General features: G+C 30.5%; 1 protein-coding gene across 2 annotated transcripts in view; it reads right to left on the bottom strand.

The window, feature by feature from the left end:
• LOC135124205 (inactive dipeptidyl peptidase 10) overlaps nt 1-13,218 on the bottom strand; it is a 114,458-nt gene extending 101,240 nt beyond the window's left edge. For both annotated transcript variants that reach the window (XM_064049113.1, XM_064049112.1), the window contains exons 1-2: nt 13,154-13,218; nt 12,864-13,000 (exon numbers count right to left, since the gene is read on the bottom strand). In XM_064049113.1, the coding sequence (XP_063905183.1) occupies nt 12,864-12,893 (30 nt within the window). In that variant the 5' untranslated portion in view covers nt 12,894-13,000; nt 13,154-13,218. The remainder of the gene's footprint in view (nt 1-12,863; nt 13,001-13,153) is intronic.
• Nucleotides 13,219-13,863: the final 645 nt, after the last annotated feature.

Here is a 13,863-nt window from a genome sequence, read left to right as displayed (position 1 = left end):
TATTTTTTTTATTGCAAAAATTATCATTATTTATTTAATCGATTCTGGAAAAACTGTTGCAATTTTTGGAGAAATGTAGCCGCAGATAACCTTTATAAACCTAAATCTACAGGAAAATGTCTTTATTAAGTCATTTTTGAAAAGTGCTCAGAAACAATAAAAAAATTCATGAGCCGGGATTAAAAAAATTAAATTTTTGAAAAGATGTCTAAAAATTGTCAAAAAATTCTGAAAAATATATTTCAAAGAGTTGATTCAAACATAATTAGCATTGAAAATGAAAGTTTTGAGTATCTCGAAATTTCCATTTTTATTTTTGATGGTCCTGCATCAAGATTTTCGAAAAATTCTGTTTGGAGATGATTTTTTTGTAATATTTTTAAAGCTAAAAAATGGTCAAAAAATTCTAGAAAACACATTTAACGATGAGATTCGAAAAGTACAAGATGATTGGTGGTCCCGGACCAAGATTTTGGAAAAAATTCGATTTTAAAGGAATTTTTTTTTAATATCTTGATTTAATTTTAAGTCTATCGATTCTGAAAAATTTGTTGGAATTTTTGAAGAAATGAAGCCGAAAATAAGTTCTGTACATCTAAATCTACAAAAAAGATCTTTCAGTATTTTTCTAAGAATATTCGAAAAACGCTAAAAAAAATCCTAAACAAATATCGATAAAGTGAGATTTTTTGAAAAGTTGACTAATATTCTTCAAAAAAATCCGAGAAATAGATCTCAACAAGTTGATTCAAGCATTAATTATTCCAATTAAGATTTTCGAAAAATTCAGTTTCAAAAAATATTTATTTTATTGCAAAAATTATCATTATTTATTTAATCGATTCTGGAAAAACTGTTGCAATTTTCGGAGAAATGTAGCAGCAGATAACCTTTATCTAAATCTACAGAAAAATGTCTTTATTGGGTCATTTTTTAAAAGTGTTCGGAAATAATAAAAAATTTCATGACACAGGATTAAAAAATTTAAATTTTCGAAAAGATGTCTAAAAATCCTCAAAAAACTCTGAAAAATATATTTCAAAGAGTTGATTAGAACATAATTTGTTAACAGTCTAGCACCAAGGTTTCAGAAAATTAGCCCTGAAAATGAAAGTTTTGAGTATCTCGAAATTTTCATTTTTATTTTTGATGGCTGCATCAAGATTTTCGAAAAATTTTGTTTCGAGATGATTTTTTATGTAATATTTTTAAAGGTAAAAATTGGTCAAACAATTCTAGAAAACACATTTAACGATGAGATTCGAAAAGTACAAGATGATTGATGGTCCCGGACTACGATTTTGGAAAAAATTCGATTGAAAAGATTTTTTTTAATAGTTTGATTTAATTTTAATTTTATCGATTCCGAAAAATTTGTTGGAATTTTCGAAGAAATGAAGCCGAAAATAAGTTCTGTACATCTAAATCTACCAAAAAGATCTTTCAGTATTTTTCTAAGAATATTCGAAAAACGCTAAAAAAAATCATAAACAAATATCGATAAACTGAGATTTTTTGAAAAGTTGACTAATAATCTTCAAAAAAATCCGAGAAATAGATCTCGACTAGCTGATTCAAGCATTAATTATTCCAATTAAGATTTTCGAAAAATTGGCTTTCAAAAAATATTTTTTTTATTGCAAAAGTTATCATTATTTATTTAATCGATTATGAAAAAACTGTTGCAATTTTCGGAGAAATGTAGCCCCAGACAACCTTCATAAATCTAAATCTACAGGAAAATATCTTTATTACGTCATTTTTGAAAAGTGCTCGGAAACAATAAAAAATTTCATGACAGGAATAAAAAATTTAAATTTTTGAAAATATGTCTAAAAATCGTCAAAAAATTCTGAAAAATATGTTTTAAAGAGTTGATTCGAACATAATTTGTTAATTGTCTAGGACCAAGATTTCAGAAAATTAGCACTGAAAATGAAAGTTTTGAGTATCTCGAAATTTCCATTTTTATTTTTGATGGTCTGCATGAAGATTTTCGAAAAATTTTGTTTGGAGATGATTTTTTTGTGGTATTTTTTAAGGTAAAAATTGGTCAAACAATTCTAGAAAACACATTTAACGATCAGATTCGAAAAGCACAAGATGATGGATGGTGCCGGACCAAGAATTTCTAAAAAATTCGATTTTAAAGGAATTTTTTTTTAATATTTTAATTTAATTTAAATTTTATCGATTCTGAAAAATTTGTTGGAATTTTCGAAGAAATGAAGCCGAAATTAAGTTCTGCACATCTAAATCGACCAAAAAGATCTTTAAGTATTTTCCTAAGAATATTTGGAAAACGGTAAAAAAAAATCATAAACAAATATCGATAAAGTGAGATTTTTTTAAAAGTTGACTAATATTCTTCAAAAAAATCCGAGAAATAGATCTCGACGAGTTGATTCAAGCATTAATTATTCCAATTAAGATTTTCGAAAAAGTCGGTTTCAAAAAATATTTTTTTTATTGCAAAAATTATCATTATTTATTTAATCGATTCTGGAAAAATTGTTGCAATTTTCGGAGAAATGTAGCCGCAGATAACCTTTATAAATCTAAACCAACAGGAAAATATCTTTATTAGGTCATTTTTGAAAAGTGCTTGGAAACAATAAAAAATTTCATGACACAGGAATAAAAAAATTAAATTTTTGAAAAGATGTTTAAAAATTGTCAAAAAATTCTGAAAAACATATTTTAAAGAGTTGATTCGAACATAATTTGTTAATTGTCTAGGACCAAGATTTCAGAAAATTACCATTGAAAATGAAAGTTTTGAGTATCTCGAAATTTCCATTTTTATTTTTGATGGTCTGCATCAAGATTTTCGAAAAATTTTGTTTGGAGATGATTTTTTTGTAATATTTTAAAAGCTAAAAATTGGTCAAACAATTCTAGAAAACACATTTAACGATGAGATTCGAAAAGTACAGGATGATTGATGGTCCCGGACTAAGATTTTGGAAAAAATTCGATTTTAAAGGATTCTTTTTTAATATCTTGATTTAATTTTAATTTTATCGATTCCGAAAAATTTGTTGGAATTTTCGAAGAAATGAAGCCGAAAATAAGTTCTGTACATCTAAATCTACCAAAAAGATCTTTCAGTAATTTTCTAAGAATATTCGGAAAACGGTAAAAAAAATCATAAACAAATATCGATATAGTGAGATTTTTTGAAAAGTTGACTAATATTCTTCAAAAAAATCCGAGAAATAGATCTCGACGAGTTGATTCAAGCATTAATTATTCCAATTAAGATTTTCGAAAAAGTCGGTTTCAAAAAATATTTTTTTTTATTGCAAAAATTATCATTATTTATTTAATCGATTCTGGAAAAATTGTTGCAATTTTCGGAGAAATGTAGCCGCAGATAACCTTTATAAACCTAAATCTACAGGAAAATGTCTTTATTAGGTCATTTTTGAAAAGTGCTCGGAAACAATAAAAAAATTCATGACACAGGATTAAAAAATTTAAATTTTTGAAAAGATGTCTAAAAATCGTCAAAAAATTCTGAAAAATGTATTTCAAAGAGTTGATTCGAACATAATTTTTTAACGGTCTAGGAACAAGATTTCAGAAAATTAGCATTGAAAATGAAAGTTTTGAGTATCTCGAAATTTCCATCAAAAATAAAGATGGTCTGCATCAAGATTTTCGAAAAATTTTGTTTGGAGATGATTTTTTTTTGTAATATTTTTAAAGCTAAAAACTGAGATTTTTTGAAAAGTTGACTAATAATCTTCAAAAAATCCGGGAAATAGATTCGGACGAGCTGATTCATTCGAGAAACATAGTGTTAAAGGTTCCAGATTAAGATTTTCCAAAAATTCGGTTTGAATATATATTTTTTGTGAAAATTCTGATTATTTATTTCGTCGATTCTGGAAAAACTGTTGGAATTTTCGAAAAAATCTAGTCACAAATAACCTCTACATGTCTAAATGTACAGGAAAATGTGTAGGTAATTTTTGAAAGGTGCTTGGAAACACTAAAAAATTGCATTGCAAATTTTTGAAAAAGTGGCTAAAAATCTTCAAAAAATTCTGAAAAATATATTTCGAAAATTTGATTCGGACATAATTGGTCTAGGACCAAAATTTCTAAAAATTCGCTTTGAAAATAAAAATTTTCTTCACTTAAGATCATCGCCGCGATTACGCTGAGTGACACAGTTACTTGTGTGGCGAACGGATTGGGCAAAGAACCGCAATTCAACCTCTCCCGAAACGGGAGAAATTTTTGAAAAGCTTCTAAAAATCCCCAAAATATTCTAAAAAATATATTTCGAAGAGTTGATTCCAACATAATTTGTATATGGTTCAGGACCAAGATTATCTGAAAATTCGCATTAAAATTTTTTTGTTGATGATCCCGGACCAAGATTTTCAAAAAATTCGGTTTGGAAATAAAATATTTTAAATATTATTAATATCGGTATCGAATTTACCCCCACGTGACCAACTCACAAGCTTGATCACTTCACCGTTACACTAACCCCCAAATCCCCCAAATAAATCAAAATTATTAAACATCTTTCCCCTAAGCCGGCTTCCGGCTCCCCCGCGCTCATATTTCACGTCCCTCAACAACGACAATTTATCAAGCCAACCACCCAGCCCGCCTCAAGCCATCATACTTTTGTGTTTCGCCCTCATATCCTCGCCAGAACAAGATCCGATATTTCACCGTCCAATGGCGTAATTTAATATTGGCTTGATGTCGTCGAATATCCGGATACGGATGTCAACGCTGCTGACCTGCAATCCCAACAGTAAATGGTACGTTTTACGGCGGACGCCATCTGCTGGAAACATAAAGGGCCGAAAGCGGTTTTCCTGAAAGGCGAAACGCATTTCCACTCGACTGTTTTTCCTAACAAACTTTACCGTAGACAGATAAGCGCTTTTGTCGAATTTCTCAAGATGTTTCGGCACTTAATAGTCGCGACGAGCTGGAAATTTCCAAGGGGTGTCGTTCGGCTTTGATTTCCAAAGGGGGAGGGGGTGGGAAATAGTTGCTCGTTTTCGCAAAAATGTAGAGGGGTGGGTCGAAGTTTGCTGAAGGGTGGGGGATTTTTGCTGAGGGGAAATATGTTTAGTGTTTCTGGAAGATTCACGGATGATCGTAAAACTACCGAATGGATTACTTTGGAATTTTATTAGGGCTGCTTTAAGTGGTCGCGGGTGATAAATTCAAACTAAATTTGTTTATTCATCCTTTTCTAAAATTTATGGCGTAAAATATATTGCTGTGATTTTTATCCTACTGCTGTTTTTTTCATTTTATTTTATATATTTTTTTAATACAAGGTACATTTCGAATGTACTTTTTTCTGTGAAAAAAAAAACACTTCGTATTAAATAGTTGTCCAACATGATGTCATTAATCATTGTTAATAATGGTTTGAGATGACATAATTGCTTTTTCCAGGGGTTGATAAGGCTGTTGGAAAAACAGTCAAAAAATTCATTCATTGAAAAATTCAGACTTTTGAATGAAAATCCTCAAAAAATTCTAGATACTGGTCTTGACGACTTGATTCGGAAAACATAAGATGTAAATGGTTTTGGACCAAGATTTTTGGAAAATTCTTTATGTCTTTAATATTATTGAAAAATTAAGGTACCTGATAATTGTTAAAAAATTTAGGAACTACGTTTGCAAGAGCTGGTTCCAGAAAAATGGCGTTTGATAGTCGAAAAATTCGGTTTAAAAGTAATTCTTTATTTTATCGATTATATAATATGTGTTGTATTATTATTTGTTTTAATCTCGAAATTGTCATTTCTTATTTATCGATTCTGGGAAATTTGTTGGAATTTTTGAAGAAATGAAACCGAAAATAACTTCTACACGTATAAATCTACAAAAATGATCTTTCAATCATTTTCTAAGAGTACTCGAAAAACGGTAAAAAAAAATCATTAACAAATATTGACAAATTAAGATTTTTTGAAAAGCTGACTAATAATTCTCAAAAAAATCTGAGAAATAGATCTCAACGAGTTGATTCATTCGAAAAACATAGATTAAAATTTTCAAAAAATTTGGTATGAAAATATATTTTTTTATTGGGAAAATTGTCACTATTTAAATATTTCATCGATTTGGAAAAACTGTTGGAATTTTCGGAAAAATGTAGCCGCAAATAACCTCCATAAGTCTAATAGGTCTACAGGAAAATGTCTTTAGGTAATTTTTGAAAGGTGCCTGGAAATGGTGAAAAATGTCATGGTATCAAAAAATTTAAATTTTTGAAAAAATCTGAAAAATATATTTCGACGAGTTGAATAGATAAATATATTTTGTTAAAGGCCCGGAAGGAAGCTTTCCTAAAAGTTCGGTTTGAATATGAAATTTTTGAACACTTAGCCTGTGTGGTGGCCCGAGATCAATATTTTAGGAAAATTTAGTTGAAAATGAGAATTTTTTTAAAATACATGAAGTTCGAAAAACGGTCGAAAAATTCTAGGAAATACATTTTAACGAACTGATTCGAAAAGCATAAGGTGGTTGATGGTCCTCGAATAGATTTTCGAAAAATTCCGTTTGAAAGTAATTTTTTAATGTATTATTATTAGTAATTTTTTAAGCTCGGAAATTGTCATTTTTTATTTTATCAATTCTGGAAAATTTGAATTTTTTTAGAAATGAAGCCGAAAATAACTTCTACACGTCTAAATCTACAAAAATGATCTTTCAGTAATTTTCTAAGAGTACTCGAAAAACGGTAAAAAAAATCATAAACAAATATTGAAAAATTAAGATTTTTTGAAAAGCTGACTAATAATCCTCAAAAAAATCTGGGAAATAGATCTCAACGAGTTGATTCATTCAAAAAACATAGATTAAAATTTTCAAAAAATTTGATATGAAAGCATTTTTTTATTGGGAAAATTGTCATTATTTAAATATTTCATCGATTTGGAAAAATTGTTGGAATTTTCGGAAAAATGTACCCGCAAATAACCTCCGTATGCCTAATAAGTCTCTAGGTAATTTTTGAAAGGTGCCTGGAAACGGTCAAAAATTTCATGAGGGGCGGTATCAAAAAATTTAAATTTTTGAAAAAGTGCCTAAAAATTCTCAAAAAATTTTGAAAAATATATTTAGACGAGTTAAATCTATAAACATAATTTGTTAAAGGTCCCGAAGAAAGATTTTCTAAAAATTCGGTTTGAATACGATATTTTTGAAAACGTAGAAATTGTCATTTTTCATTTTCTCAATTCTGGAAAAATGGTTGTTTTTTTTAAGGCGAAAATAATTTCTAGTAGTCGAAATCTATAAGAAAATATCTGAAGGTAATTTTCGAAAAGTGCTCAAAGAACGGTCAAAAAATTCATACATTGCATTGGGTACCTATTGAAAAAATTGAGAATTTCAAAAAGTTGCCTAAAAATCCTCAAAAAATATGCGACGAACTTATTCGAAAAATGTAGCTTGTTTATGATCGCGGACCTAAATTTTCGAAAAGTTTGGTTTAGAAATTGATTTTCTTAATAAATATTTCGAAAGCGCGAAGAACCATGGAAAAATTCATAAATAGAAAAATCGTCATTTTTATAAATTTGCACACAAAATCCAAAAAACTCAACGTTTTGATGGTTACGGATCAATATTTTCGAAAAATTTAGTTGAGAATGAGAATTTAAAAAAATTTTTAAAGTTCGAAATACAGTGAAAAAAATCTGCGAAATACATTTTAACGAACTGATTGAAAAATGTGGTTGATGGTACCCGATCAGATTTTCGAAAAATTCGGTTCGAAAGTAATTTTTTTAATGTATGTATTATCAATGTTTTAACCTTGGAGTTGTCATTTTTTATTTGATTCGTTCTAGAATATTTGGTGGAATTTTTGAAGAAATGAAACCGAAAATTTTCTAAAAGTTCGATTTGAATATGAAATTTTTGAAAATCTGGAAATTGTCATTTTTCATTTTCTCAATTCTGGAAAAATGGTTGAAATTTCCTAAGCAATAAAGCCAAAAATAATTTCTAATGGTCGAAATCTACAACAGAATATCTTTAGGTAATTTTCAAAAAGTGCTCGAAAAATGATCAAAAAATTCATTGAAAAAATTGAGAATTTCAAATAGTTCCCTAAAAATCCTCAAAAAATCTGCGACAAGCTTATTCGAAAATTGCAACTTGTTTATGGTCCTGGTCCTAAATTTTCGAAAAATTCGGCTTCAAAATGGATTTTTTTTAAATACATATCTCGAAATCGCAAAGAACGGTGGAAAAATTCATAAATTGAAAAATCGAGATTTTTGAAAAGTTGCACACAAATCTCAAAAAACTTAGCGTGTTGACGGTCCCGGATCAAGATTTTCGAAAAATTCAGTTTGAACATGAATTTTATTTAATATCTTTAAAGTTGGAAAAACGGTCAAAAAATTCTGGAAAAAGAATTTTAACGAGCAGATTCGAAAAGCATATAAGATGGAAACGAAAATCTCTGTGTGAAAGTGATTTCTTTTAATATCGTGATTTCATTTTTATGGAAATTTTTTTCGAATTTTCAGAAAGTACCTACTCGAAAAACGGCCGAAAAATTCATAAACATTGATAAAATGAGATTTTTTTGAAAAGCTGACTAAAAATCCTTAAAAAAAATTAAAAAGTAGATTTCGACGAGCTGATTCATTCCAAAAAGATAGTATTAATGGTTTCATATTAAGATTTTAAAAATTCGGTTTGAAAATATACATTTTTTGCGAAAATTGTCGCTATTTATTTTCCGTTTTATCAATCCTCAAAAACTTTTTGGAATTTTCGAAGAAATGTAGCCGCAATTAACCTGTACAAATCTAAATTAACAAAAAAATGTCTTTAGGCAATATTCGAACGGTAATTATAACTAGAAACGTTAAAAAAATTCATATTATTGAAAAATTGGGATTTTTGAAAAGCTACCTAAAAATCATCGAAGAAATTTCGCAACTGTTGATAGTCCCGGTTCAAGATTTTTGAATAAATTCGGTTTGAAAATGGAATTTTTCTATTAAAAAAAAAAATTGAAAATATTGAAAGTTCTCCAAAACTTCTTAAAAAATTCGGAAAAATATATTTGATGTCCCTAAAGTTTGGTTTAATATTGAAATTTTCGAAAATGGTTTAAATTTTCTAAGAAATAAAGCCGAAAATAATTTCTAGTAGTTGAAATCTACAACAACATATATTTACGTAATTTAGGTAATTTTCGAAAAGCGGTCAAAAAATTCATATTTGTTATTGAAGGTACTGAAAATATTGGGAATTTCAAAAAATTACCTAAAAATTATTATTCGAAAAATGTAACTTTTTTATGGTTCTGGGCCTAAATTTTCAGAAAATTCGGTTTGAAAATTGATTTTCTAAAACATATTTCGAAAACGCCTAGAACGGTTGAAAAATTGGTAGATTGATAGCTCCGGATCACGATATTCGAAAAATTCAATTTGAAAATGATTTTTTGTTATATCTTGATGTTATTTTTCGTTTTACCGATTTTGGAAAATTTATTGGAATAATCGAAGTAACGGAACCGAAAATAACTTATCCACGTTTAAATCTACGAAAAGGGTCTTTCAATAATTTTCTAAGAGTACCTACTTGAAAAACGGTAAAAAAAAATCATCAACAAATATTGATAAATTGAGATTTTTTGAAAAGTTGACTAAAAATCCTCAAAAAATGTGAGAAATAAGTAGCTCTCGACGATCTGCTTCATACGAAAAACATAGTGTTGCAGATTAATATTTTCGAAAAATTCGGTTAAAAAAAAATTTTTTTTTATTTCGAACATTGTTACTATTTATTTAATCGATTCTGGAGAAACTATTGGAACTTTCGGAGAAATAAAGCCGAAAATGTACAAGTCGAAATCTACAAGAAAATGTCTTTATGTAAATTTTAAAAGGTGCTCCGAAACGGTCAAAAATTTCATAAGGGGCGGGGTCAACAAAATATTCAAAAAAATCTGAAAAATGGTCCAGGACCAAGTTTCCGAAAAATTAAAAAATTCGGTTTAAAAATAAAAATTATCAATATCTTGAATTTGTCACTTTTATTTTTGATGTTCCCGGATCAATTGTACATAAGCTGAAAATAACTTCTGTAAGTTGAAATATACAAAAAAGTCTTTAGGTAATTTTCGAAAGTGCTCGAACAATAAATAGTTCAAAATTCATAGAAAAATTGCGATTTTTGAAAAGTTGCTAATAAATTCCCAAAAATTTATGCCATATAGACGAACTGATTCAAAAAACAAAACGTATTAATGGTTGCGGCTCAAGATTTTCGAAAAATTCGTTTTAAAAATGAAATATTTTTACATGTCTCGAAAATTGTCATTTTTAATTTTATCAAAAGTTATTCCTGTGATAAATCGTCAATAGACTAGAAATAAACAGACCACAAGGAGCTGAAAACAGTTTTGGAAAAATTTTTAAATTGTATGTAAAATTCCATTCAGTAGTTCAAAAATCGTCAAACAGAGTAATGGAAAAGAGAAATTTGCATGTTCGCTGTTTTTTTAAATGGAAAGCTATAATAGCTATTTATGTAACAAGTACATAAACCAGGTCTTTATTAACAAACCGATTTTAGTATACGAGGGAGCGTAGCGACCGAGTCGTTAAAAAAGGCGCGTCAATAAATATTTTTGAGTAATTTAATTCACCCCTTCATAAGCTTTCAAACCACAGTTTATTTTTAAAAAATGCGACGTTGCCACATTATTCCCTATTTCTTTGATTTTATCCCAAAAAAATCGAAACAGGATAATTTTTAAAATCTGTGTTCCAATATTTTGTGGCGAGGTAAATAAAAGTGTGTGTAAAAATAAAGTTGACTCTTAATATACAAAGTGTTTATAAAAAATACATTTTTAACAATTTTAAAATATCGATATTTCTCGTTCTGTTTTGTTCTCTTTTTTTTTGTCAAATATTTTCTATTGTATTGAAAGAAAGAAAACAAAAAATAGACTAGGATACAGTAAAATAAAATGAAAGGTGTTCTATTTGAAAAAAATTAAATATCCATAGTGAAAAATTGGTAATTTTTAGTTTCTTATGAACACCTTGCCAAAAAAACTCCAGAAAATGGTGTAATGTTTTAATGTCGTAAAAAAGCCCGAGAGGGGACTAATGAACGTATGTAAAAATATTCAGACGACCGGATTGCCCAGTGAGCGCCAATTCCATTCCACCCGAGACGAATATTTCTTTAATGGGTTAGAACGGTTCAAAATCGTAATAAAATTATTTTCGGATGCTAGTAATAGTAACCATAGAACTCTTTACTTAGTTCAAATGGCTGGAATAAATATAAAAAAATAACGCGTCCTATTATTGTCATTTTTTATTAATATTATAAAACCCTAATCATAATTTGTTTCATGTCATATTATGAAAGCACAAAAAACTAATTTTTCGGTATAATGAAAATTGAAAAACCAAAGCTGGGGAGGTAGGTGGAATGATTAAAAGATTAAAATTAAAGCTAAGCGCAGTGACTGTAAAATATAATTTTACGACAAAACCTTTTACAATTTGTTTAGGTACGGAAAATTGAATATATGACAAAAATTAATATCAAGGGAGAAAACACAATTATCTAAAAATCTATTTTGCGACGAAGAATAAATGTAACAAAAATACAACGAAGCACAATTTAAAAACAATTTTGTTTCGATTAGCTAATTTTATTGTTTACACTTGTCACTGCTTTCGAAGATTCTCAGCAACAGCAATACTATACCAATTAGCAACGCACGTGCCAACTTTAGCGGCACTAAATCAAGCGTTAGAAGCACTTTATGTGAAATAAATCGATGTAGTTTTAAAATAAAACCAGATAGATGGACGTTGTAGGTGGATAATAACAAAATCCAAAGGTTTTCTCTGCGTGATTTACATATTCTATAAGCCACTTTGAAAACCGAAACAGGCGAGACGTGGGGTCCCTTTTTACATAGATCCCGTAACTTGACAGACATATTGGGTTGAAAGGATTCCTCGTCCTAGACATAAATTCTATACATTTGATTACTTAATTTGTATTTCCGCGTCGTTGTGTTTTACAATGCTCTTTAGCAATTTTGTGTTCTTATATACTTTTGTAGCTTATTATTTTTAAAATGATAGCGAAGCTTTTTTGATTTATAGTTGGAGAACAAATCTGGATGTAGAGAGACCGAACAGACAAATGGTTAGCAAGCACGTAAACATGCTCAGGGGATCTGAACACGTGATGATCCGTTGAAATTTCCATATCGAACATTTTATCTCACTGTAGTACCTTCCCGGTGGGGTTTTCATAGTGAAGCAGTTTTTGGATAATTTTTTTAAAAAAGAAATACGGCGTGGAGCAACAGAGTTAGTGGAAATTTAAAAGTGTGCCAAATTATAGAGTTAACCCAGTTCGAAAGCTTTGTCCAAGTTGAGTAAATTAAAGCTGTACGGGTAATAAAGTTCCTCTCGAGAATAAAAATCCCCTCACTTTAAAAATATTAATTTCTTTGGAAACTTTCCCAACGACAGTGAGGCACTGGAATTATCCGTGTCTAACCCTTTCCCCAACGCGGAACATCTGGCTTTCCTCTCCCCATCCAATCCTCTTCCCCAATTACCCCAAATCATAATTTCTTAGCACCCCCATAATGGGGGTCCGTTTAGCGACTTTGATCGTTCCGCAGCGCGCCAACCAACCGCCGTCGGTATCGATTGGGGTGAAAAGTGGGTGAGCAAAACCAACTAAGTCCCAGATTAAAAGGTAAAAATTCCATTGGCATTTTAAGCGGTCTGCCATCATCCAAACAAAGGCCGCTATCGATCTTAAGACTCCGAAACTCCGCTACATACCTCATCGTCGAAGTGATCGTGATCTGCCATGTCTCTAACCTAGCGCTTAAGGACAAGTTAACATCTTCTGGATCTCGGACCGCCGAAGAGCTTTGAGGACCATCTCACACCAGCAGACCCATGAGTCAAGACAGAATCTGGAAAAGCGAAAACTTTTACGGATTTGCCAAGTTTGGAAGGTTTGTCGGTGGTGCCTCACAGCGATTTTTGGCACTCGACTACAGAAGTGTGGGCGAGAAGGCGCCGGTGGTGTCTGCCGCCTCCGGCTTTTTGGCACCCGGGCGACTTACCCTCGTTATCACTCTTGTGGGGTGTATCGGAGGCGTCGCGACGCGTCTTTCCCTATCGACGACGCTGCCAGAACTGGTCAGAGCCCGGGTAAGACGAGCGCGTGCGCATTTCCGCATTGTTTATTATTTCATTTCTTCACATGTCTAATAAACCTGGACTTGGAGGACTATGAATAGACTCTTTGTGGTAGACAGGGCCGGTTCTAATGATTGTTTTAATGATCCAGAGACGCACTCGGCGGAGTTTTTGCGTGCCTCGGGCGCGTTTGACTTGCTTGTGTAAGTGTTAAATTAAAAGGTCTTGTCGTGACGCTTTTCCCTTTGCTCGAATTTATTAAAGCAGTTTATTAGCGGCTCAAATTGGGAAAATTCGCTGTGGCGAAGGGATAATTATTAATTTTCTTCACGTCTTGAGGTTCACGGTGACGTGTTATGCTCGCCTGTTGTGGTAATTGAAAATTCTACAAGAGGCGGGAGGGGGCGACGTTTTCGCTTTAGTGGCGTGCCAAGAAAACATAAAGTATTGGAAATTGGAACGTTTAAAATTATTTTGACGTGGGTTTATTGCTCCGAAAAAATTTCGTCAAAGGCATGACTAACTCGGTTTGCGCTTGATTTACACTCGATTTACATGGCGTTTTTACAATTCCGAACTTCAAGAATCGCGGAGATTTGAATCTTTTTTTACTTCCCGAGCATAAGCAAACGAA

This window comes from Zophobas morio, unplaced genomic scaffold, assembly GCF_036711695.1.
Source record: "Zophobas morio isolate AGI-343-1 ecotype UQ-CSIRO unplaced genomic scaffold, CSIRO_AGI_Zmor_V1 ptg000007l, whole genome shotgun sequence".
NCBI classification, from domain to species: Eukaryota; Metazoa; Arthropoda; class Insecta; order Coleoptera; family Tenebrionidae; genus Zophobas; species Zophobas morio.
Note: the sequence above shows the minus strand (reverse complement) of the source record. Positions and strands in the feature narration are given on the sequence as shown.